At 37.2% G+C, this 27,368-nt stretch overlaps 1 protein-coding gene and 1 long non-coding RNA gene across 3 annotated transcripts; both read left to right on the forward strand.

The window, feature by feature from the left end:
- Nucleotides 1–958: 958 nt before the first annotated feature.
- LOC113708712 (uncharacterized) lies at nt 959–5,609 on the forward strand. Of its 2 annotated transcripts, XR_003452478.2 has the most exons (3): nt 966–1,365; nt 3,969–4,049; nt 5,263–5,609. It is a non-coding gene; the product is annotated as an uncharacterized lncRNA (long non-coding RNA). The 2 variants fall into 2 exon arrangements; XR_011820825.1 differs by having other exon boundaries at nt 959–1,365; nt 3,969–5,609.
- A 7,547-nt stretch (nt 5,610–13,156) lies between these two features.
- LOC113708439 (protein SRG1-like) lies at nt 13,157–14,042 on the forward strand. The gene is made up of 3 exons (XM_072065289.1): nt 13,157–13,225; nt 13,670–13,917; nt 14,009–14,042. The coding sequence occupies exons 1-3, from the start codon at nt 13,157–13,159 to the stop codon at nt 14,040–14,042; spliced, it is 351 nt and encodes a 116-aa protein (XP_071921390.1).
- Nucleotides 14,043–27,368: the final 13,326 nt, after the last annotated feature.

Here is a 27,368-nt window from a genome sequence, read left to right on the forward strand (position 1 = left end):
CCCTCAAAGTCTCGAGTTAAGAGATGGGTTTGAGTAAAACGTATATTTTGGAAAATACTTTTAAGAAAGATAAGTAAACATGCAGGTTCATATATGCATAAATTTCGATCCAACACCTTTACCACCCTTCACATCTAATCCAAGAACTAACTCTAATGGTACATAAAACTCGATTGTGAGGACCCGAAAATTTTGCTTATTTTATTTATTTTACTGGCTAAAATAAGTATTTACTCACCCGATTTCTCTGAGTATTATTTTCTAAGCTTTTTAGGTTTAATTAAACGTATCCATAGTTTAGTTATATTTTTAATGCAATTCGTTTCGAAATTTAATTTCTGTAAGCTCGTTAAGTGAAAATAGTAAATACGCGATTGGAGTAAATAATTGATTCAAGAAATTACATATAACGAATAAGTGGTTAAATTTCCTAGTTTTGTTACATTAAATTCATATTTCGAAGGAAAATTATTTCATTGATTTAACAATTAAATTTCTTTGAATTCCGATAGCTAATCTTAAGCGTTAATAATGATTAAGTTAATAAGTTTTGATATAAAAGGATAAACGAATATTAAGAATGTTAAATTTATATATTAAGGTCAAACTTGATTTTTATAGTTTAAATAATTAGGTAATAATGTTAGGAATTACTAGGAACCTTAATATTAAATTGTAATCGATAAATTTCGATAATCGAAACTCTCGCGAGATTAGTACACTATTAGGAGTTTAAATCACGCATGGGGATAATTCGTGAGATTATGCTCGAATCAAGGGCTTAAGTGGTCATTAGAAGGAAAAGTGAAAAGTCCAAAATACCCTCCACTACCTCACAAATTACCATGCAAAACCATCAAAATTTCTGGACAACATTTAACTCCACCACCCTAACCGGCCAATGCAAAACTTTTACCACTCCTACACTCAACCCCTTCTCAAAACCGCGGCACCACCTTTCTCCCTCTTCATTTCTATACCACAAACCACTACCGCAACTCCATTCCACCTCTTCTGCAACAATTCACCTCAGACCACACTCCACCTTCACCTCGTTAACATCGACTGAGATAGAGAGGGAGAGACTGAGCCGCACTCTGCAATCCGAGAGAAAAGAAAGGAAGCGTGCGAGCTGCGAGTCTTCTGTTCTGTCCATGAGCTTGAGGGAAGAGACAGTGCGTGAGCTGCTGCTGCACTCTCCACCTCCACTTCAACCAGCTGCAATCCATCTCCAACCGCAACACCACCACACCTGCAACCACTGGCAACCAAGACAGCAGCCAATCATCCATCGCATGCGTGAGATAGCCGTGAGGAGAGTAAGACAACTTCAGCTTCTGCCGCGTGAGTAAGCTTCCAGTAGAGGTAATCTCTGGGCTGAAACCAATAGATTATAGGTAGATTAAGCTGTATATGGACTTGCATGTGAGGTTGGAGTGTCCGGATGAGGAAATCAAAGAAAAGGAAAATCTGATTTTTGATAGAAATAGTTTTGCCGAGAAGCCGAAACAGAAATGCAGCTTTAATCTTGTTTCTTTGGAGTAATCTGAGCTTTTAAATGTTGTTAACTAACTAAGAACTAGGTGATTAAGTCTTGCCTGAAGTTAGTTAGTTCGGATTAAGCTAGAAAAGAAGAGATGAAACAGAATCGGCTTGCCTGCAAGCTCATCCGAGAGTGGCCGAACAACTTGCTGGTTGATTGATGAATTTTTGGTAACAACCGAGCTGAATCTGGACTGGAAATGCTAGCTAATTAGTTCAGTAGTTGTGCATGTGAGATTTAAGTGCCAAATACAAGGTTTTAACCGAAGGAAAATTTTGTTTATGACTGAGTAAATGCTGGAAAATTTACGTGACTTGCCAAGGGAGTGAAACCAGAATTTGCAGTTGTTTCTGGAATTTTTTTCATTAGCAAACAATGTTTAGAAATGCATGAAATATATGTGTCTTAAGTCTTGTAAGATATTCAGTTGTAAAGTACTTGATCCGTTGGATAAATTGACCAAAAAATGTTGAAACATAGCTGCTGCAATTTTTTTTTTCCAGCTTAGCCGATGGTGGCTCTTTTGAGTTTTAATGGAAACTTGGTGAGTGGGCTCTATGAATTCCCACAATGACTTGGATGATCTGATTAGCTAGTCAAGTATTTGCTTGTCGGATTTGAGTACTTAATATCATGTATTAGCCGAGTAAAAAGTTGGATTTATGACCAATTAGCTGCTGGAAATTCTGTTTAGCCGATGACAGATTTATTGTGGTGGGATTATTTGCCAAAATTACATGTTATTTGTTTTATTTCATGTCGGAAAATTTTGATGGTGGGCTCTATGAACTCCCACCCTTGGATTAATGATTGATGAGGGATATAATGCTAGTTTAGTGCTTAAATGGGTAGATTAATGATACCTAGCTAGTCTCGACTTCAAGGGATGTGTAGTTCAAAAATGTTCAGGTTGGTCCTGTTTCAATCGTGCCGCTTTTTGCAGAATTTTGAGGGTTTCATGACTTATATATCATGTTTATATGTTGAATATATGGTGTACAAAGTTTCATTGAAAAATATTGAGGTTTGGTTGATCAATGGGATCAATTTCGTGAAGCCAGTAAATCTGGAAAACTGTTTTCGTAATACTCTGACCCGCTTTTGTATTTCGGCCATAACTCTGTGCTCCAATGTCAAAATCGAGTGCCGTCAGCGGCATTTGAAACTAGATATCCCAGCCTTTCCAACGGTATAAAATGTATGTTCTGGTTCCATGTGTGTGAGCCGAACCAACCATTTAAAGATGACTACTCTGTTTCTCTGTTTTACAAGAACAAAATGCTGAGGCTACAACTTGTGGCTCGAATTCGATCTAGTTGTGTGCCGAATTTCAAAATGATTTCTTCTGTGAAATTATAGCTCTATGACTATGTTTTCCAATGCCATAAACCATGCCAAATTCCGAGTTAATTTGAGTGACTGTGATCAAAATATGAAACCTGCTCTTGAAAACCCTGATTTTTAGACAGATTTGATGCAAGGCTTGGTTTAGACTTGATAATTAATTTCTTGGTGTTAAACACCCACCAAAGGTACCATGAATGTTCTTTAGATTTTGCCTCAACAAATGAACCATGTTTAGAGGATTTTCTCTTGGTCAAAAGTTTAGAAAAGGAAATTTTCATACACAAGGCAACCTTGCCTTAAAATTTTGGAAACTTGAGTGATTTTGTTAAGTGACTTTCCGTGCATATTTTTCTATGAAATTTGACAGAGGAATAACCCTTATATGGTAGTATTATACTGCTAATTATGGTGTTATTCTGAGCCGTATCATGGGTCAAATAAATTACCAAAGTTCGAGACCTGATTTTGGAAAACCCTTGTTTAACAAGAAACTTTTAGTAACTTTGAGCTACCGTACCTTGGTGCTCAAAACTCCGTTTCTCATTCTGCTTGTTTTACTGTAAACTTGGTTTACGACTCTAAAAGAGTATCAAATTTAAAAGGCTAGTTCTAATCAAGTGAATTTTCCCGAATTTTCAAAGTTGGCCAAAAACCAACTTAAATCTGCCTTTTTTGACTATCTTCCATTTAGAATCATGGAAAAGTGTATTCTAGGAACTTTTAGTACTTTCAAAGAGGTTTCCAATAGTACCAAGTTTTCCAATTTTGGGGTTGTAGAGAGTAAGATATGATTTTTCAAAGATTACTTGTTAAATCTGGAATTTTCTAACTTAAAGGAAACTAAGGGGTTTCGAACTCTTCATTTCTTTCAATATCATTTGGTTGTTTTACATTTGAATCCAGAGATGGAAATCAGATTTGTCTTGTGTTTTAAAACCCCACTTTTGAACCTCGAGTTACACGAATTCTTAGGCTCGTCTCCGCATTAATTTCTTAGATTGCACTAGCGTACAATCTTCATCGAAAACTAGAGAATTCGTAGCGATATTGAGTGGTACTTGCATTATTGTTTGCTCAGGCAATCGAGGAGATCTCCAAGAGGAACTCGGAGCGGACGCCTAAAACGCTTGTTTGAGACCTATTGCGCTTGTTTGACTAGGTGAGTGTTCCATATAGGAATACGTAATGGAATAAGTCTAGGACATGCTCATTTCATGATTTCTAAGTGTTAAGTACTATGTGTTAAATATTTACCATACCCATGCTTGAAAATGCTCGAATAACATGACTTGGTATGCTATGGTTGCATACGTCGTTGGAGTGAATCTCCTCGACTCTCACATGGTAAAAATGGGATAACGGCCAATGATGGCCTATTAATATGGCAAATGCCTGCCAAATAACCGTCATTACTCAACCGTCAACCGTTAACAGTTAACCGTGAACCGTTTACCAACCCACATGACTACTTGATTACCTGACTATTTGCTCACATGATTTCTAATCTATATGATTATTCGATATCCGTGAATTACATGCTCCCATGAAATCAACTTGTATTGCTTACGTGCTTACGTGCTAAGTATCCACTTGATTACTTGATTATCATGAATCACATGTTATATGAAGTTGTCCATCATTGTTAGGCGAGTGTGTACTTTACCTCACTCGACCTATTCAAATGATGGATTTTACTTTTTGTCGAATTACTTGGTTACCTGTGCATGTTGTAAGCTATAAGCTGAACTTGGGCCCTGCCTCGGTTACTGACCTACTCGAGCCAGGACTGGGCTCGGTCGGGTAGGTTGGAACCCTGGACAACCGTTTCGATATACTCAAGTACTACCACTGGAGGGATAAGGTGATGGCCAGTCAATCGAAGGAGTTACCGATCGGAGTTATAAGGACGGGAAGTGGACCGAGTACTGTATCCTTTTGTGCTTGCTTTGCTATTAATAATGTTATTGCTCTCCTAGTTGACACTTCTCGGGTAAGACTCCTCATGAGCATTAATCTCTGAGATGAAGCAATCCTTGTAATGTTCTTCTAGTCAGACGAGCCATTATTTGTTTGACTAAAAATTCATGAAAATATATTTATATGGTCATTCATTTCAAAAATACGTTAGTGATTTTAGATAATTTATGAGTTGTACTCATAGTAAAGTTACCAGCAAAAGTACTACTACTACATGTGTTTTCAAAGTAGCAATTATCCGAGTAATGATTATCACCTTATGATAACCTGCCATTGTGTAACCTCGCACCATGCATATGACATGCACAACTTTCTTGATTTGTTTGAACTGTTAGAGTGTCTTGGAACCTCACTGGGCTGTGTAGCTCATTCCACGTTGTGATTTTCTTTTACAGGATTTGAGACCAAAGGTGCTCGGAAGTAGTACTAGATTGTTTACTTTCATGAATGTAATTCGAGTTAAACATTGTAGTTTTGCCTTAGGTTGCCACTTGAAGCTGGAAAGGTGTAAACCCTGGATTTGTATATGGCTTGTATGAATTTGTTACTTGGCTTGTAAGGATGTATTTGAATTGATGTTTTGTTTCTTGGGTTGTATTCGGGAAGGTATTTTAAGAATTGACGTTGGCTATCTTAAGGCACTGTTATCTCTGAAGTTAATGTGATTCTAGAAACCGGCTTATTTGGAGGGAAACGATGTTGTAATAGATTAGGTTATACTTCGGAAGGATTTTTTTTGCTAGCTTGCTTGCGTGAGTCCTGGCGAGAGTTAGGCAGACGGCCCGCCAACCCTCTGGTTCGCCTTAGGGGAAAGTGGGGTCGCCACATCGATCATCTTTACTCTCTAATTCACAATAAATTTTCATTCTTACACCTTAGATAATATCCGAACCTAATCTCTGCCTGATTTTCGATTCTCATACGGGTTCAAAATGTATGTACATATATATAAATATTTGTGGAAAAAGAACAACAGGTAAGTGGATATATATATAGTAATAGTCAAGCAGAGTCTGAAAATACTTTTATTCAGTTAAAACAAATAGGAATTGAGTTCAAATCACCTCATGAATAACCAATGCAATACTTTGGGAGTTCAAACGTTCATAAAAGTTTAAAACATGTCCACAGAACCAATCACAAGATATGTGTAGAACAATTATCAAAACTTCACAGGGGAGAACCTCATTAGGTACCCAACTAGGTCAATCCATTATAATACTGGTAGGTCTAATCTTCTCATTCATTTTCGATTCATATCCAACACTAGGATCACATTGAATTACATAAGACTATCCATCAATCTTTCTTTCTGTGATTCCTCATCTTTCTCAGAAGTGCAGGGTTGCCTAAACCCATGCTCATGGCCCTTTTCTCGTCCTCACCGATCTATACTTAGTACAAGTCTATAAGCGTAAGAAAATGAATAATTAGGCATATAAGAACTTAATGCATATACAAGTTGTAAAAATATTTAGAATAAAAGCATGATTCTTTACATATACCAAAAGTCATAGTACGAGTCGGGAAATCACAAAACAAGCCAAATATATCAAATACAGGATATAGGCAACTAAGTGTTTCAAAATATAGGAGTACATGCAGGCAAAATACAAAAGGCACCACGGCATGCACCACTCCTACTATCCTTGGCAAGATCGAAAAAAGGAAAATCATAATTCTAGTTCGGGACAAAACTAAAAGAATCCACGATACTAGGCCATATCATTCGAATAATTATAAATTCCAAATTTCATTCAAAATCCTAAACTACTTTCTAAGTTCTTAGCCTAAAACTTCCAATGAATGCAAACTTTCCTCACTAAATTCAAGATGAAAGTTCCTATACAGGCTAAGATAATAAGTCAAATCAAAAGGGAATGCAAAAGATGTCTCATTTTCAAACTCAAAGTGAATTCCAAAATTTTTCAAATGATTAAAATTTTCTGCCGAAATTCGACAAGCAAAATAGTGGATGAAGCAAGGTGTCCAATCCTTAAACTCATCAGAAGGCCATTTAAAATTCATAATCTTGACTCACCTCCAACACAACTCGAACATTAAAGTCTTATAGTGTTATGTGAACAAAATAGTGCCCCAATATCAAGAAACTTTTGAAATCAAGGTTGCTTCAAGTCTTCAACTCTAGAACAACTTAAAGAGATGGAATCACCTTTAGAGTAAAGTCCGCAAGACATTAAATTATTTTCCTTCTTCATGTGGCGTTTACTATATGGCCATCTGCCAGTGGATGATGTGCTGCAGAAATTCCAGATTCATGGTCCATCTAAGTGTCAATGTTGCTTGCCGGCCCAAGGTGAAACGTTGCAGCATGTGTTCTCTACTGGTCTCTTGGCGGGTGAGACTTGGAGGTTCTTTGAGCGCTCCTTAGGAGTGTCTGCACGAGGTGTGACTGTTAGGTCTCGATGTTCTGATTGGTGGATGTTTCCTGTTAAAGGGAGGGCGCTCCGCTGGGTGTCCCGGATTCTTCCGGTCCTTATTCTATGGTTCTTATGGCGTGCTAGGAATGCATCCAAGTTTGAGGGGTGCAAGGTTTCTGGGGTGCAGGTTCGGGTGTCTATCTGTTCCGAATTGCAAAGTTTAGCTCAAATCCACTTTCCAGGGATCGCGCGTTTGCCTTGCCAGTGGGAGGGGTTCCTAGAGGGTTTTTCATTGGCCAGAAGGGTGTTAGTAGCTAAGGTGGTGAGGTGGACCATAGCCCCCTGCTGCTCCCTCACCTCCACCCTGACCTGCTCCACTGAACCCGCCAGCTCAAGATCACCTCCCCGAAGCTCCCCCAATTCCAGGTCAGCCCCTATAGACGACTCATCAGAGTTATCGATTACTTGATCAGCCAACCTGTGAATAAGGTTGTCAGCAGCGGAAACAATGGCCTCCTCCACCAGCTCCGCCACCCGAACCTGGGACGACGGTGGAGTGGCAGGCAGGACTCCCAAATCTATTGTCAAAACTGGTGCAGCAGCTGACCCCAAACCCGATTCTAACTCACCCCTTGTCACAACCGTACGTTCAAGCCCAAGCTGTGGAGGCTGTGCAGAAATGATCTGCTTTGCACTCGCACCTTCAGTCGCAGGCAACAGCGGAGCATCCGAGCACAACTTGGTTCGTTCTAATGCCCGCGTCGCAACCGCACCTGCAAGCCCAGGTTGTTGGGATTGAGCCAAAGTGATCTGCTCCGCACCTTCAGATGCAGGGAATAACGGAACATCAGAGCCCATCCCTGAAACTGCTCCCTCCAACACCACAGAGGGCTCCTCCACCCCAGGCAACACAGCAGCCCCACTGCCATCAGCCGCATCTAGAGACTCCCCTGCACCCGCCAGAGGCTTCGAAGATGCAATCAACTTCCCCCCCTCATCCAATTCTACAGCACTAACATGGACCTTCTGAGTCGGCCCCTTCGACATTCGCATCTCTGGGAACTTCACATGGCAGAGGCCCTCCTCATGCCCATGACGATAGCAAAAACCACAATACTTTGGAAGGCTCTCAGGGATCAATGGTTGCCAGAATCCATCTCTATCCCCCATGTCTACCCAAACTCTAGAGGGAAGCGACTTCAGCAGATCCACCTCCACACACACCCGCGCCACATTCGGACGGATAAAAGACGATGTTGCCGCATCAACAAACAACGGGTTCCCCAGGCAGGAGACAATGTGAAACAAACAAGGCTTGGCAAACAAATGGATAGGAAGCTTGGGTAATCTGAACCAAACAGGAACTAGGGACGATTCCCTATCAACATGAAACTTCGAACTCCACTTGAAAACCCGCATAGGACACCCATGAACATACCACACATTTCTTGCCCATACACGAAGAAAATCTGCCTCTCCATTAAATCGCAGCAAAACATGTCTAGCGTCTAATAAACCAACAGACACTGAGTCCTTTAGATCAAGCGTAGAGAAAAACTTACGCAATTCAGGCAAAAGGGGACGGCCCCTGGAAAACTTCCCAACCAACGTGAAACGGAACGGCGACGCCATAGCAGCAATATCTGCCGCATTGAAGACCACCGCAGGCTCTCCACGATGGGTAGAGACAGCCGCCTGGACCTTCACCACCTCCGATGGCGACCGATCTTGGAACAAAGCAGAAAACGCCTTCTTCTTAAACGTTGGGGAAGAAGACAGACCCCCACCCTGAGATGAGGGGGCAGCCGCGGCTGCCATGCACGAGGAACCAGAGAACCCTAAATTTCTAAAACAGGAAACCCGAGAGAGAAAATTCTTTTTTTAGTAACCGCCCCTCGTTAAGATGGATAATTAAGTCCCAAGACATTAAATTATAAACGTATAAGGATTTAACTCCAACAAAAATAAAACATTAGTATTCAACATCCTTCTAATTAAACACAAACACTTCAATATTACTCGTTAAAACATCAAGCACCAAAAACACATTGCACTTAACACACAATTAAATCCCACAGTCCGATATCCTAAACAATTGGCCAAAGATACACTACAAAAATCTTAAAACCTAAACTCTGAAACCAACTGTGATGCCCCCACTTCTCCCAAGGGTAAACCTAAGGGTATCGGCAGGACGCCTGCCTAACTCTTGCTAGGACTCACTACAAGACGAACTCAAACTTATGGATAACAATCAACAATAATAGTCAAAATGACAAAGAAAAGGTCGCTTCCTTAATAAGTATTCAATTCCTACATTACAAGATACCAAGTACATCACTTTCCCCAAATACACAACTTTCAAAAGTCATCTAATCAATTACATTCAAAACCCTAATCAAAAGTGTATCAAGTCGAATTCTCCATAATTCTTTCTATTTCGGCTCCTGTTAAGGAAAACAAATATAATGAGACGGGCTAATGCTCAGTGAAGCCAAGAAAAACAGGCAAAACACATAGTTCAAATAACGATAGCACTTATATGAGAATTATAGCTATAACATTTAAGTAGTTCACAACTAACAATAAAACATACTTGATAAGGATACGGAATCTCTCAAGAGTTATATTCCACTTGCTCTGCCAATGCTCGATCCAATATTTCCACGAGCTAATAACTCCGTCAACCGGGTAGATTATAGGTCCGTAGAATCCCATTTACTTTGCACTTCCGATCACTGTCACACCCCCTGCTTCGGGCCTGCACTTCTATTATATAAGGCAATACTACTCGAGTATGCCAAATGAGATATCTCAAATAGATCAAATTTATACAATTTTTTTCTCATGGCTCACTAAAATTCATGACCAAGACCATGCCGGCTCGAATCGTAAAATCGGCCGATGAGTTTGGGCGTCCCCCACTATTATCAATATAAGTCGATGAGATTCACTCCAATCGACATTGATTCAAACATAGTATGATTCACTATTGCAACACTTCACTTTATTCACTTAGCAAATTCACTTCATATAATTCAATATATAATTGATTTAAAAGAGAACGTGTGCGGTAAAGTACATACTCGACTCCGCACTTTCACAATACTCAATTAATGAGAACATTTAAGCATGTAGCAACACTCCATACACTTGACACTCACCAAGTCAAAAAGTGAGTAAGTGAGCAAATAAGTCTTTTGTGGTCGCTTCGAGATTCTCTTCAAGATCCTCTTGAGCGCCTGAAAAAATGACAATTATCTATCACTCACAAATACTTACAAATCCCTTGCCAAACAAGAAAGAATGCATACGTGCGCAATACTAAGATAATGTTGTAAAAGAACTTTAATATCTCAAAAATCGAGATTCAAAAGTGAGGATTTAAATTCACAAGAGAAACTTGCATCCTCCATGAAGATGAGTTTAAAACGGATGATCGATATCAAAAGACAACGAAAAGTTCTCAAAAGCTCATTTTCCAAGAAATCATGAATTTTCAGTTTTATGTGATAAACTTGGTAAAATCAGATCTTGAGTTCGGTACATCCAAATGTGGAAAAACTTTATTCCGTTGGAAACTAGATCCAAAGTACTTAAAGTTCCTAGAAGATACTTTTCCAAAATTCTAAACGAAAAGCACTCATTTTTCAACTCAAAGTTTCAGCTCCAAGAGGACAAGTTTGAACCAGTCTTGGTTTTTCAGCCATTTTTGGAAATTCGCCAAAATTCATAGAAAATGAATCAGTCTTTGAAATTCATAACACAATAAGAGTTTCAAATAAGATTTCAAATCCAACAAACAGAAATAAATTCGGAGTTTCGATCATCAAGATATAATAGCCTAAAATCGGTTAATTTTCACTACTCGAACAGTGAATTTCCAAATTTGAAGAGCAATGTTTGAGGCATCATTTGGATATTGAAATGGTATTGAATTTATACTAAATTTGTTACACTTAAACTTCCATATGTGGACTTCCTCCCTATCAAATTATAGGCAAAAACTCAAACGAGAAGACAGTTAACAAAACAACTAAAGTTTATGAAATTGTCAAAGCAAATCTGCCAACTCACTCTTTCTTTCTTTCCAAAGGTTTTTGTCCAATGAAATCAATCCCAAATCACTCCATTTTTGAAACCAAGGTTCCAGAAACATTTTATAAGCAATTGACACAAAAATTTTCGAGCAAAACATCCCAAAACCAGTTTCATGCTTTGTTGCACTTTTGAAATCAGACCACATCTCACTCAATACAAACTCAAATTGGGAATGGTTCATGGCGTTGGAAACTAGGTTCAAAAGCAACATTTCATCAGAAAGGTTCATTTCAAAATCAGTTCACCAGTAATAGAAAATTAAGCCAGAATATAAAGCTTCTCTATTCCTCTCGGACAGAGAGTCACAATAGGACAGCCAATTTGTTAAATCACTACAGTTCACTCAGTTCGAACTAGTAGGTGATTTTTATACCGTTAGAAAGCTATAAATGTCTAGTTTTAAATGCCGCAAATGGTACTCTATTTTAACTTTTATACAACAAGTTATGATCGAACAAAGAGCTACTGTCCGGACCTCCTGATCATAAATTCCAGATTTCTTCCATTTTCGAAAACTATAGTTTTGTGCAACCAAATGAACTAATTTTCGCAAGGCACTTTGTACAACAAATATACAACATATATCCATCCATTTCATAGTCAAATAACCGACAAAAATTCAAAATGCAAGCATGATAACCACAGGACAGTTTCGGCCAGCTCACATCTCACACCTCTTCGAACTTTCTCTCCAGATTCTAACCATAAATCTCTTGTATAACACATAAACACAACAATCAAGCATTTTAATTCTCAAGTCAACTACCTATAATCCACCTCAAAACCGCTAGCTTACAGATTAAAATAAGAATTGAAATTTCTCAAGTCCTCTAACTTATTTCTTGTTTAGGGTTGTAAACCCATGCAAACTAAGTTTCATTCTTGAAGAAATTAGAAAGATTGAAGAAGGTAAAGGGTTACCTCTTGAACCCTAGATAATACCAGAAATTTTTTCACCACAAAACCTCCAAGAAATTCCACAAGATGATGCCTTTCTCGAATCTAGAACTAATCTCCAAGTAGTACGTAATGCCTTTCACTTGTACACCAATCCTCAACTGTAATTCTTTTAACACTGTATTTACTCACTCTTATGAGTCTGGTATAACTTTTTGAAATCTCCACTTAATCGTACCTACGCGCAATGCGCGAACTTTCTACTCGCACGCAATAAGGTGAAATTTTTGAACTCACTCACCTCTAATCCCTCAATTAACTTTTCTTAGTCTACTATTGATCATTCTTAATTTTTCAAGATAATTGTACTCTCGAATCGAATATTACATCGAAAAATGTGTATTTGCTATTTCTTGCTAAACAAACCACAGAAAATTTAAATTTACTAACAGGACGTTTTAAAAATATAATTGAGACATTGTTCCATGTAAATGGATTTAAAATGGTTGAAATAAACTATTCGGAGAAAACGGGTAAATAATTATTTAAATAAACCAGAAAAATAAGATAAGAATAAAAAAATTTTCAGGTTCTCACATAAACAATGTTGGATTAATGAAACGTCTGGTGCAAAAAAAAAAATATATATATATATATACTAGGGATTCAGTGGATAGATACAAAAATTAGAGCTTTGAAGTTGAAAAGAACCACAGTCATGGATCTGAAGACAAGAAAGCTTGGGGGATCTCTAAAAGTTCCTTTTGTCCAATAGTTGGCTAAGGAAAATCCCTCTTCTGTTCCAACTGGTTACATATGCCCTGACAAAGACCAATATCCAACCATCTCTAACGGTGGTTCTTTCCACCAAATACCAGTTGTGGATATGCAATGCTTGTTTAGTTCTGCTATGGAGATAATTGATTTGGAGCTTCAGAAGCTGCATTCTGCTTGCAAGGAGTGGGGTGGTTTTTTCCAGGTATATATACAAGGATTGAATGTATGACAAACATATATTTGTGTGACAAGCTATTGTATATTTGAAATAGTTTGATTATACAACTTTTTTACAAAACTAAATTATCAAGTGTTGTTATTTCGATGTTTGAACCGTCGATTTTGTGTAAGGTTTGAACCCTAACCAACATCCTAGAAATGAACTTTAAATTCCCCTTGGTGGCCACTAGACCAAAACTTTATGGTTACCTTTTTTAAGGTTTGAGACCATCCTACTTTTTTTTGTATCAAAAAAAAAAAAAAGAAATAATCTTCAAATGAAATCAAAGTCCTATGAAAAATGAATCCGTTGATGACTTAATCATCTTTTACCTGAATTTTACGAGGGCAAATCAGTTGAAAGTATACATATGCTTATGTGTTGTTCCATCCAGACACTATTACCTATGAGAATAACTGTCAGCAGCTGATTAATCATGGAGTTAGCTCTTCATTGCTGGAGAAATTGAAATCAGAAGTTCAAGATTTTTTCAATCTGCCGATGGTTGAAAAGAACAAATATGGTCAAGAACCAGGAGATGTAGAAGGATATGGGCAAGCCTTTGTCAAATCAAAGGAGCAAAAGCTTGACTGGGCTGACATGTTATACATGATCACTCAACCAGAAGATTTAAGAAAACCTCATTTGTTCCCTAAGCTGCCTCTTCCTCTAAGGTATATTTGATCAACCATGCACAACACACACAAAACGGGGAATTTAAATCAAGTGTTCTATCTTTAGTCTTGTAATTCTTTAACCATGCAGTTTTAGGATAAAAACTATTTTTAACATGAACTAACGTACATAGTATGCTAAAATTTTAGCCAAACTGTATTACTAGTTACTGAACTTTCTTGAATGAAAAAAAAAAAATGGATGGCCGAAAAGAGACATTCATGAAAATTTAATGGCCACTGATGCACTTTGCCAGATGGTTTTGATTGAAGCAATTCAATGATACCATTTAATTTAATGTTTTCACGTCTATCTAAATTTGAACGCTAATGCATCAGATAGGTGAGATTTTTTAGTAGGCAAAGTTGATTTTCTGTAAAATTATCTACTGAGAAAGATAGAATAAAAGAATATGTTAATGTGATAATTTTTAAAGTTAACATTTCAAATTTTTGTTTGGGGAAGTATAAAGATCCAGAAATGGCTTAATACATGATGACGAAAGGTCAAGCAAAAAAATAAGCTGAAATGCCAATGAGAAATTAATTACCCTGCCACCCTCCATCCACTATCTTCCAAACCAAATAAAAAGAGAAAAATATATTTAGAACAACAATATGAATAATTCAAAACATTAACCTATTGTACATATGCTAGTAAGTCCACTAAGGGTCTGTTTGATAATATAAAAAAGTGTTGAATCTGAATTTTTTCAGACATTCAGATGTTTTGAGTGTTTGATAAATGAAAATCTATTTCCTGAACTTGTTAAGCAGTGCTGAACCTGTGTGTATTTTTTTCAGCACAAGAATCCTAACTGAATGCTTAATTCTGATAAGAATCAATAGAATTACTTTAACTGCCTTATCTCATCTACCAAATTTACCCTTGTTTGTTAATTATATTCAAAATTCTTATCTAATTAAACAACATAATATTATCTATCTACCGATTTTTAGTTTTTCTTTTCTCCCTTTTTAATGACTTTCACTTCTTCTCCATACTCCTCATATAATATATTTCATCTTTTATATTAATTTGATTTAAAAATAATATTATCATTTTCATACCTAACAATTTTAAACTAATTAAATTATAGATTTTATTTCTTTTTTGAATGAAAGGATATAATGGCAAAATTGTCAAATTAAACTTATTAAGCATCCAACTATAAATATTTATCAAATAGTAGAAATAGGTTTAGTATTAAAATTCAGACATTCATATATTTTTTCAATGTTTAAAATTCAGCAAATTAATTGTTTCAGTATTCAAATTTCAGAATTCAAACTTCAAAATTCAGTTTCAGATTCAGTTTTATGAAACGGAACCTAAGGCTTGAGAAGCTTTCTTTTTACTTTTTGTGAGATTGAGAAAAATAATGACCTGCAAAGAATTTCCGTTTGTGTTTTGATCAAAGATGATTTTTTTTAATAAAATATCATATTTTCATTAAAATTTACACTAATGGTAGAAATTATATTATCAAATATATACAAATATAAAATAATAGATCTAAAGAAAGGATACTACAGATATGAAGAACAATAAAAAAATACAACATTATAAAGAAAGGTCGTTGGATACAATCCTCCAAACGACGTCCAAACAGACTCAAATATAGATATCAGATTCAAATATACACAATAGATAGGCAGACAAACAGACAAGAGAACGAGTGTGATAAAGTACACGCTCGTCTCAAACGGAATAAACAGATAATACAGTTAATTAAATCACAGAGTGCATGTACAGAAACCAAGTTAAGCAACAAATGAGGGGAGTGGTACACTCACCAGTTCAAGTACGGATACTTCAAAAGTTTTCACTTCAAACTGGCTTTAATCGCCAAGAAACCCTAAAATCATCAAAGTCAAACAATTGAAAGTTTCACATCCAAAATCGAGTGAACGGAATGTACAAGTGAGGCTCGATTACATGTCGTACGTCTTTCCAGGTTAAGTACTAGTACAGAAGAATAAAATATGACTATTGAGCAAAAGGTAACAGTTGGTCCTAGGGTTACAAACAACCCTCAAATCCCTTCATTTTTACTAAGATCAACTCAAACTTAAAGGAACCAAACGGCCTAGAAAATTGGACAGCATTCCCCCTAAATTTGCTTACTTTTCCAGCCATCATAGCTTCATTGTCTTTCCTCAAGTCAGTCCAATTCAACACATAAGAAATCTCAATACAATAGCCCTTCAACTAGGCTCAAGTTCATCCAAACACGAAGCAAGCCCTGGAATGCAACTAGAAATCAAGTTTTTAAAGACAAAAGTTAAATAGCAGGTTTGGTGTCTCTTAACGGAACAGACACGACTGAAGCTACGCTTATCGGATTGGGGTGCAATTTATACCGTTTCGAAACTAAGACAAGGAGCTAAAACTTTGATGAAGAACACTCAGTCCAGTTTGTAGTGTATCTAAGTCAAAATTGCCATTCACAGAACTAGAATCTCACATTCGGGCTGGCTAACCGCCTTATGCGTAAATGACAATAACTCAGGCTACCGAAATCAAAACGAGGTGATTCCAGGGGCGTTGGAAAGCTAAGACATATACCTACATTCCTTATGAAGACCTTCAAGGCCAAATCATGCATTTTCATAGTCACAAATTGAAAACTCCACGAAAATAGAAATCTGGGCGCGAAATAGGGTTCAAGGACAGTCAAGGGTATTTCGGTCAGTTCACAAGCTACAGTGCTAGGATCGAGCTGAAATTTTGCAGGAAACTAATTTGTACCATTGGCTACAATTTTCATGTTTTGGCCAAAATCTAATTCGTTAAGGATCAGGGTGAAAAGTCACGGTCAGATTTGGTGAAATGACAACCCTGTTCGCTGAACTCCTACCTAGGCCAGTCTGGGTATTTCCAATTTTTCACAAGCTACCAAGCTCAGATTGGGATGAAAATTTACAGGAAACTATAAAACATTATTCTCTATAACTTTTATGTTTTAACCTAAGGCTAATTCGGTCTCTAGCATGCTCAAAAAAATCCAGACAGAACAGGCCTGTTTGGAACCCTAATCTGGAATTTTAGCTTCAAACCCACAATTTTTCACAACCAATCATTTCCAACACATACCCACTCCATCTTACACCATAACAAACCATTGATCCATGACTAAACAATAATTTATATATTAAAATAGAAAATCCTCAATAAATAGGAAAATTTGCATATCTCAACCATAAGTCATGAAATAATCCACAAACTAACATATTCAACCTTTATAAACCTCCAATTCCACATTATTAAGGACAAAAGAGAATTTCCTTGACAACTTACCTTTGTAACTCCAAGAAACAAGACAACTAGAGCTTGTTCTTCACAAATGGCTCCACACAATACCTTAAACTAGTTTAGCAACTCACTTTTGTGGAGAATTTTGAAATTTAAACGGTTGGTTTGTGAGATTCAAGCAAGAAATTGAGGAAACTAGTTGAGAGCTTTCTTTTCTTTTCTTCTAGTGAGGGAGTCGGCCAAGAGGAGTAGAAACAATATGATGTTTGGGTCAAAATTGAGTATTAGTAAAGGTACGAAATAATGGTCAAAGTCCAAGCTCGAATGAAAAAGTGACACGTGGCACCTATTAAATTTAGCACTTATCATTTCGTCTCTCCAATACTAATCCATATAGGTAACTTTTAATTACCTCTTATCACCTAGTAAATTAATCCAAGTATACAAAACTTAACCTAATTGGCCGAATTTTACCGAACTTTCCGCACTAGCGGGTCCCACGTCCAATATTCACTCCTGTTATTCTTGGTTTTGATGATCACAAAGTAATTTGAAATGTTTATATAAGAAATACATACCAAGAAAGTGAACACTTTGATCAGGCCTGATGGAACAAAGAAAGCATATGTTCAATTGACTCCAGACTACGATGCTTTGGATGTGGCAAACAAGATTGGAATAATATAAACGAATTTAGTCATTGTTTTGTTCCGATCAAAGATACTGTCTTTTAAGTGTGACAATTTTGTTATTCTTGGTTTTGATGATCACACAGCACTTTGAAATGTTTATCTAACTTTCTTCAAATATAAGTGTTTTTGCCTATCAAAGAATCAGGTACGAATATGTCATGAAATGCAAATCAACCAAAAGAAGAAGCAAAAACAGGACACTCATGTCGGACGGCCGAAAGGAATCTGTCGGATGTCCGAAAGAATAAAGAACATCAAGAAGGAAGCTTTGCCGGACGCTCATAAGGAAGCATCGGACGTCCGGAAGGATCAGACACACACCTCGGACGCATATCAACTGCATTGGACGTCCGAAAAATTCCAAGATGACTTGCCAACTCTCTGCCAACGATCGGACGCTGTGCTGTCGGACGATAAAAACTCATCGGACGTCCGAACTTCAACTTGGCTGTTTTCGGACGATTGGTTCGGACGATGATTTGGTCATCGGACGTCCGAAAGCCCCAACGGCTAGCTGACTCTTCATCTGCCTTCTATCCGTTGGAAGCATTAATGAAGCCCATTTTTGGTCCCCTTTAAAAACAAACTGTTCTGAACCAAGGAAGGACTTTTGCACACTTTGTTTACAAGATCTCAAGAGATATTTTAGCTAGAAAATAGTCTCCAAAGCTAGATTTGTTCTCTAAGTGGTGTGAATTTCTTGTGAGCTTTTCTCTTGTGGTTGAAAGGTTCATTAGTGTAGCTTTGTTGAGGGTTATCTGAGTGATTGTAAAACTTCTTAACTTGACTAAGTGAGGCTTAGGGCAAGGAGGAAGTGCTCCCTCCATTGTACATCTAGTTGATCATCTTTCATCAAAGAGAAGTTGCTCAACCTTGTCATTGGTCTTCAAGTTTGAGGAAAGCTTGGTAGACAATCGGTTTGATATTCTATCTTACTTTTTGTTTAATAAAATTCTCATTGCATATCTATACTTGTTTTTCTGATCAATATTGCTCTCGTCTTCTAATCTACTTGGTTGATCATTACTAGAAAAGAAGGTAAATTTTTATTAAAAAAAAAGTGCATAAATTTGATTAAGATTTTAATCAACCTAATTCACCCCCCTCTTAGGTTGTCTTTGGGCCTTACAACTCCTAATTTCTCATTAACTAACTTACACTAGGAAAATGATTTTAAAACTCTTCTCACTTATAAAAGCTCTGGAAAAATCGAAATAGTGGGGTATAATGAAGAGATATGCAGGCGAGGAAATAAAATAAATAATATAAAATTAGGGCAATTTACGGTCCTCACAGAGATCTACCGAACACATCTAAGAAATTTCAGATCTAGTAATCAAAATCTGAAAAACTCAAATGTAATAAAAGAAAAATGAAAAAATTATAAAAAATTCTTACTAGGAATCCTTAGGAGAGATTAAAATTCCACTAAAAAATTTAGAAGAGAAGAAAACTCTCACTAGACAACTTTAAGGAGAAAAGATGACAAGTGTCAAGCCTGTGCAATAATAATTACCTACTCAAGAAAAATACAAATTTAGTACATAGCGGTGAGTAGGGTCGAATCCACAGGGACTGGGGATAAGTATGGGGGATTTTTGGAAAATATAAAATTACTAACTAGCTAACTAATAGAAATAAACAAGAATTAAGCAATAACCAATATGACTCTGGCCAAAGGTGCAACTTTTCAGATACGGTTTATTAAACTGATCATCAATCCAAAGATAATTTAATTACTCATTAATAGATTGGTTATAATTGTTATACACGCGATAAACAACCTGTCTTTCCTTACTTTTTTGATAGTCAAGATACAACCATTAACTATTTGTCTAATCAAAAAATAACCCTAGGTACGACTGTAAGATTTAATTTCTAAATTGCATTAAGAATTAGAAAACCCAACCCTAAGTAACAACATGCTACGAGGGTTTGTTTAAATTAGATCATTCATTTTCCTAACATGGAACCAATCACGCTAGTCACCACTGGTATTAATCAATTGAACAATTACAGATTCAATCAATTAATCTGGCAATAGGTTATTAGGTTAATTTGAATATTGGGCCCTTGACATTCAAATAACAAAATAATTATAAAAAGTTAAACTAGAAAACTTATAAATACTAATGAATAAAAGAAATAAGTAAAATAATTCGATCTCACAGATGTTTGGAACCGAGTTTTCAAGTTGACCTTCGACTAAATGAGGAACTTAGCCACGTCTCATAGAGAAATTTCCACGTGAATTAGTAGAATTCATGAATATCAAATTTTGTTCTTAAAACTCTAAAATGTTTCACGCAAGAAGAGTAAAGGCACAAAGAAGGAATTATCTCCTGTCTTGCGGCCTCGGGACGAAAATGAATAAGAGAAGAATCTCCCTAATCTAAACAATGACTAGTCCCTCATCTCATTGGTTTTTCCACCAAATAAGGAAAACAAAGAGATAAGGCAACTACTGAAGTTTCCTTCTTTCTTGTTTCCTAATGCTAGTAAACTACTAGTCATGAAAGGTGTGACAGCCCCACCTCACCCTAAGGCGAACCAAAGGGTTCGGCAGACCGCCTGCCCAACTCTCGCCGGGACTACGGATCCAAAACATACGTAAACCCTTCCAAATGCTCAAAAGAACTCCAAATGAGTCAAAGTAAAAGATACAATCAATTTTTGGTACAGCATTCCCACGAAAATCAAAATGAAATGAAAGAGGAGTTACCACATCACCATCCAACCAAGTACAAGTACACTTTGTTTAACATGAGAGAATGTACATTCCCAAATATAGGTCACATAAACATAAGGAAACACTTCAAAATATATACAGTAGTAAGTTTACAAACCAAAAGGAAACATTGTATTAAGATACATTTAGAGTTTCCAACTTCCGATGAGCTATACAAAAGGGCATTTATACAAGCTCAATTCGTTCTTCAAATGATCATTGGTCCAAAAGATGGTTCCCTATAAGGAAAACAAGGATAACGGGGCGGGGTGAGCTAAAAACTCAATGAGACACCAAAAGTATAAACAGTAGAAATAGTAGAACTCATGAGAAATCACTTTTAAGGCACATATTCATATCAAATACGAGAAATGAATGAACACCATAATATAAAGGATACAGGCGGCTCTCAGGAGCCAAATCCCCGATGCAACACTTGATCCAGTCTCGTTAACCCTCCGTCAACGTTCAAATAAAGGAACCAGTCCAGTAGAACACCACTTTTAACGCCAAAATCCCGTATACCAAACATACACCTTACCGGGCCCGAACGCCAAACAGGAACAGGGATGGTAATACTCGAGTATACTAAAAATCCAGAATCTCCAATACCCATAGATTCCCCAGGAACAGGCACTCATGGCTTGTCAATTTCCTCGACCAAGCCCTTGCTGGCTCGATTCAATCAACTCCCCATGAGGTTGAGCTCAGATTTAACTGGAAGGTCGTTGGATGCACTTCCAAACGACATTATAACAGGCGCAGGTAACAGATTCAAGTATATACAGGAAACAAGTGACACAAGCCAGAGAGCGAGTGTGATAACGTACACACTTGTTTCGTACAAAATAAACAGTCAGGAAAGGCATTCAAATAGCAATTTGCAAGTACAGATAACCAGTTTAGCAATAATTCAGGGGAGTGATACACTCACTGGTTCAAGTACAGATACTTCAAAAGTTTTCACGCCAAAGTGGCTTTACTCGCCAAGAAACCCTAAAATAACCAAAGTAAAACAATTGAAGTTTTCACGTCCAAAATCAAGTAAACAGAATGCACAAGTGAGGCTCAACTACTAGTCGTATGCCTCGCCACATAATTACTAATGCAAGGGTACAAAGCATGATTTTTGAAAATGAAGAGGTAACATGAAGACCTAGGGCTCAAACAACCCCAAAATCCTTTCTTTTTGACTAAGATCAACTCAATTTGAAGGAATCCCGTAGCCCTAAAATTTTGGGCAGCATGCCCTCTGTATTTTGCTATATTCCAGCCATTTATGACTTCATTATTTTTCCTCAACTCAATCCAATCCAACACATAAGAAATCTCAATAAAATAGCCCTTCAACTAGGCTCAAGTTCATCCAAATACAAAGCAAGTCTAGGAATGCAACTGGAAATCAAGTTTTAAGGACAAAAGCAAAACAGCAGGTTTAATGTCTCTTAGCATATCGGTCACAACTGAAGCTACGCTTATCAGATTTGGGTTCAATTTATACCATTTCGAACCTAATACAAAGAGCTACAACTTTAATGAAGACCACTCAATCTGGTTCGTAGTGTATCTAGGTCAAATTTCCAAATTACAGAACCAAATCTCACAGTCAGACTAGTTAACCATACTATGATTGAACGACAATAACTCAGGTTACCGAAGTCCGATTGAGGTGTATTTTATGGCGTTTCGAAACCAAAACATAAACCTACATTTCTTATGAAGACATCCAAAGTCAAATCATGCATTTTCATGATCAAAAATGGAAAACTCCACGAAAACAGAAATCTGTCCGCGAAACAGGGCTCATGGACAGTCAAGGGTATTTCGGTCATTTCATATGCTACAGTACTTGGATTGAGCTGAAATTTTTTAGGAAGCTAGTTAACACTATTTACTACAACCTTCATGTTTTAACCAAAGCCTAATTTTGCCTCTAACATGGTCAAACAGAATTGGACAGAACCTAGCAAATTGGAACACTGAAATTTTCCGCACAAGCTGAAATTTTCCGCAATTAATGCACAGGGGATCCATTTAACACGATTTAGAGCCATCAATCCAAGGCCAACCATAATCATCATATGAAAACAGAAAAATCCCAAAAAAATCAGAAATTTAACTAACTTCACTTTAATCCATGAAATCTTCCATAAAATCACCTAGTTAACCACACAAGTCATCAATTGACCATTATTAGGAACAAAGAGTGAGTTCCAAACAAAATACCTTAACTCCTCAAGAAAGGTAGTAGCTTAGGGGTTTTTCTTCCAAAACAACTCCACCAAGTTCTTCAAACTCCCTTAGCAAGTTGATTTTGTGGACTAATTCAAGAGTTAATCGGTTGGATTTCAAGATTTGTGCAAGAAATGGAAGATATAGTTGAAGCTTTCTTTCCTTTTCTCTCAAGGTGAAGGTCGGCCAAGATGGAGATGAAATGAAGATGATTTGAGTCAAATTTGGTCTTTTAGTAAAGTTAAGAAAGTTAGGCAAAAGTTGGGCAAGTCAACCATCCAATCAAATCGTGACACATGGCACTCTTAATGGTTCAAGCTTATCCTTTTGTCTCTCCAAGATTAAACCATCTAAGTAACATCTACTTATCTCTTAACATCTAGTAAATTAATCCCGGTATACAAAATGTAACCTAATTGGTCGAATTTATCGCACTTAACGCCACTAGCGGGTCCCACGTCCAATATACACTTTTTATTTCTCATGAACTAACTTATACTAGAAAAATGATTTCAATACCATATTTATTTATAAACATCTCAAAGAAAGCAATATAATAGGGTTTCATGAAGAAAATGCATGCAAGAAAAGAAAATAACATATTATGAAATAAAGAAAATTTACGGGTCCTCACACTTTCTCCCCCTTAAAGAAATTTCGTCCTCAAAATTTTTCTCATACCACAATCTATCTAGAGAGAAATCACACTAATACTATGACTAAAACGCTATGCTAAGCAAATCAGTGAAGACATCGAAAGTTTCTCCTTTCTGAACCATAGACGTAAATTTCACTTAACATCAAGACTAAAAGATAAGAAAAGATACTGTCAAATCACCAATATTTAATAGTACTCATCAAAATATCAAGTACTAGGTCCACTACTTTTATCGGAAACATATTCACTACATAAAGGTTGCATACACATAGGTCCATAAATACAATTATTTCAGCTAACACATCACTACTTGCCGACTTTAATTATTACCGCAGGTTCGCCATCCCAAAATTCATTTGTTCTGGGCAGTTCCTCATTTGGTGTCCCAGTTGGCCGCATCTAAAGCATGCACCAATTTTCACATAACATATTCCCGTACGACTTTTGTTATACGTTTCACACTTAGTAGCCACACATTTCTTCTTGAAGTGTCCATTCTTTTTCTTCCTCCTCCCCTTGTCCCTCATGGCAACTCCATTTCCATCCATCTCTTTACGTTTCGCTTTGTGGTCGCGAGCACTTCCTTCACCTCTTTCATTTTTATTATTAGGAATGTCCTGAGAGGCCATTTGACTAGACGAAGGCACTAATTCAAACTTACTTCGTACCTCTTCCGGAACCTCTTCGTATTTCTTTTTCAACTCTATGTTCTTGTGCAGTAGTTCAATTTTCTCCGAATACTCCTGTTTCCATTGCCCTTCCCAGTGCTTAGCTAATCTCTTTTGGAACTCTTCTTCCTTTCGAAGAATCTCTATCTCCTTATACATATCAGTCAAATGTGCTATCTTATCGATTCGCTCGAACTCAAGTGATAGCCTGCCAGGCAAATTAGAGAATCAAAATAAGTAACTAAGTACACTTAGAACTTTAACCATATAACTGTTTAGTTCCCTCACTCCCAATCCAACCACGAAAAATTAAACTTAGAAGCATACAGGTATAGAGGCCAAATCCTTTCTCTCAAATTTCCATACCTCATTCTATACCTAATTCCAAACTCTCGATCTCGACATAATAATAATCGACTCAAGTCCATACTTTGACATCAAGGGATAAATATCAAGAAAATATAGGCAAGGTTAGTTTATCGAGAGCCAAACTATGATTATCGAATCTCACAAGAGGGGCAGAAAGTACCTCTACGGTTGTAGCTAGACTAGCTCAAAATCAAGTAAACACTTATCAAGTCCTCACGGTCATATCAAAAGGGAACATGTCTTAGGTACGAATTCCTTACAATCTAGCCACCCTCGAAAAAACCCGAGCCAAACTAGTACAAGAGTAGTCCATGATAACACTTTCATATCAAACCCCCTCAACCAGTCTAATTACTAGATCCAATGTGAAATCTTCCATGCCTTGGCCTTTGCCATCCAAACCTACCTCAGGTTCAATCAAGATACAGACCCTTATTCTCGCGCTCTCCACTATTTGATACTCAAGTACAAGAATCCACAATAACATAATTCACAACTCGAATCGGCCGGTCCCAAGAGTAAATCATCCATATTATAGATTTCTACCCGACATACATATCTATCTTCCTCAAGTTCCATGATAAAGATTTTTACACTTATAACATGCCCGGTTCATAACTTATACTCATACGAGCACTTAGACATATTCATGAAATCAGGATCATAACACCACTTGGCCCCAAACTCACTCCGCGTAGAGACCACGCGAAGCGGCTCTGATACCACCTATGACAGCCCCACCTCACCTTAAGGTTAACCAAAGGGTTCGGCGGACCGCCTGCCCAACTCTCGCCGGGACTACGGATCTGGAACATATGTAAACCCTTCCAAACGCTCAAAAGAACTCCAAATGAGTCAAAGTAAAAGATACAATCAATCTTTGGTACAGCGTTCCCATGAAAATCAAAATCAAATGGAAGAGGCGTTACCACGTCAACATCCAACCAAGTACAAGTACACTTTGTTTAACATGAGAGAATGTACATTCCCAAATATAGGTCACATAAACATGAGGAAACACTTTAAAATATATACAGTAGTAAGTTTACAAACCAAAAGGAAACATTGTATTAAGATACATTTAGGGTTTCCAACTTCCGATGAGCTATACAAAAGGGCATTTATACAAGCTCAATCCATTCTTCAAAATAATCATTGGTCCAAAAGATGGTTCCCTGTAAGGAAAACAAGGATAACGAGACGGGGTGAGCTAAAAGCTCAATGAGGTACAAAAAGTATAAACAGTAGAAATAGTAGAACTCATGAGAAATCACTTTTAAGGCACATATTCATATCAAATACGAGAAATGAATGAACACCACAATATAAAGGATACAGGCGGCTCTCAGGAGCCAAATCTCCGTTGCAACACTTGATCCAACCTCGTTAACCCTCCGTCAATGTTCAAATAAAGGAACCAGTCCAGTAGAACACCACTTTAACACCAAAATCCCGTACACCAAACATACCCCTTATCGGGCCCGAACGCCAAACAGGAACAGGGATGGTAATACTTGAGTATATCGGAAATCCAGAGTCTCCAATACCCATAGATTCACCCAGGGACAGGCACCCATGGCTTGTCAATTTTCTCGACCAAGCCCTTGCTGGCTCGATTCAATCAACTCCCCATGAGGTTGAGCTCAGATTTAACTGGAAGGTCGTTGGATGCACTTCCAAACGACATTATAACAGGCGTAGGTAACAGATTCAAGTATATACAGGAAACAAGTCACACAAGCCAGAGAGCGAGTGTGATAACGTACACACTCGTTTCGTACAAAATAAACAGTCAGGAAAGACATTCAAATAGCAATTTGCAAGTACAGATAACCAGTTTAGCAATAATTCAGGGGAGTGATACACTCACCGGTTCAAGTACAGATACTTCAAAAGTTTTCACGCCAAAGTGGCTTTACTCGCCAAGAAACCCTAAAATAACCAAAGTAAAACAATTGAAGTTTTCACGTCCGAAATCAAGTAAACAGAATGCACAAGTGAGGCTCAACTACTAGTCGTATGCCTCGCCAAATAATTACTAATGCAAGGGTACAAAACATGATTTTTGGAAATGAAGAGGTAACATGAAAACCTAGGGCTCAAACAACCCCAAAATCCTTTCTTTTTTACTAAGATCAACTCAATTTGAAGGAATCCCGTAGCCCTAAAATTTTGGGTAGCATGCCCTCTGTATTTTGCTATATTCCAGCCATTTATGACTTCATTATTTTTCCTCAACTCAATCCAATCCAACACATAAGAAATCTCAATAAAATAGCCCTTCAACTAGGCTCAAGTTCATCCAAATACAAAGCAAGTCTAGGAATGCAACTGGAAATCAAGTTTTAAGGATAAAAGCAAAACAGCAGGTTTAACGTCTCTTAGCATATCGGTCACAACTGAAGCTACGCTTATCAGATTTGGGTGCAATTTATACCATTTCGAACCTAATACAAAGAGCTACAACTTTAATGAAGACCACTCAATCCAGTTCGTAGTGTATCTAGGTCAAATTTCCAAATTACAGAACCAAAATCTCACAATCAGACTAGTTAACCATACTATGATTGAATGACAATAACTCAAGTTACCGAAGTCCGATTGAGGTGTATTTTATGGCGTTTCGAAACCAAAACATAAACCTACATTTCTTATGAAGACATCCAAAGTCAAATCATGCATTTTCATGGTCAAAAATGGAAAACTCCACGAAAACAGAAATCTGTCCGCGAAACAGGGCTCATGGACAGTTAAGGGTATTTCGGTCATTTCATATGCTACAGTACTTGGATTGAGCTGAAATTTTGTAGGCAGCTAGTTAACACTATTTTCTACAACCTTCATGTTT

This window comes from Coffea arabica, chromosome 9c, assembly GCF_036785885.1.
Source record: "Coffea arabica cultivar ET-39 chromosome 9c, Coffea Arabica ET-39 HiFi, whole genome shotgun sequence".
Taxonomy (NCBI): Eukaryota; Viridiplantae; Streptophyta; class Magnoliopsida; order Gentianales; family Rubiaceae; genus Coffea; species Coffea arabica.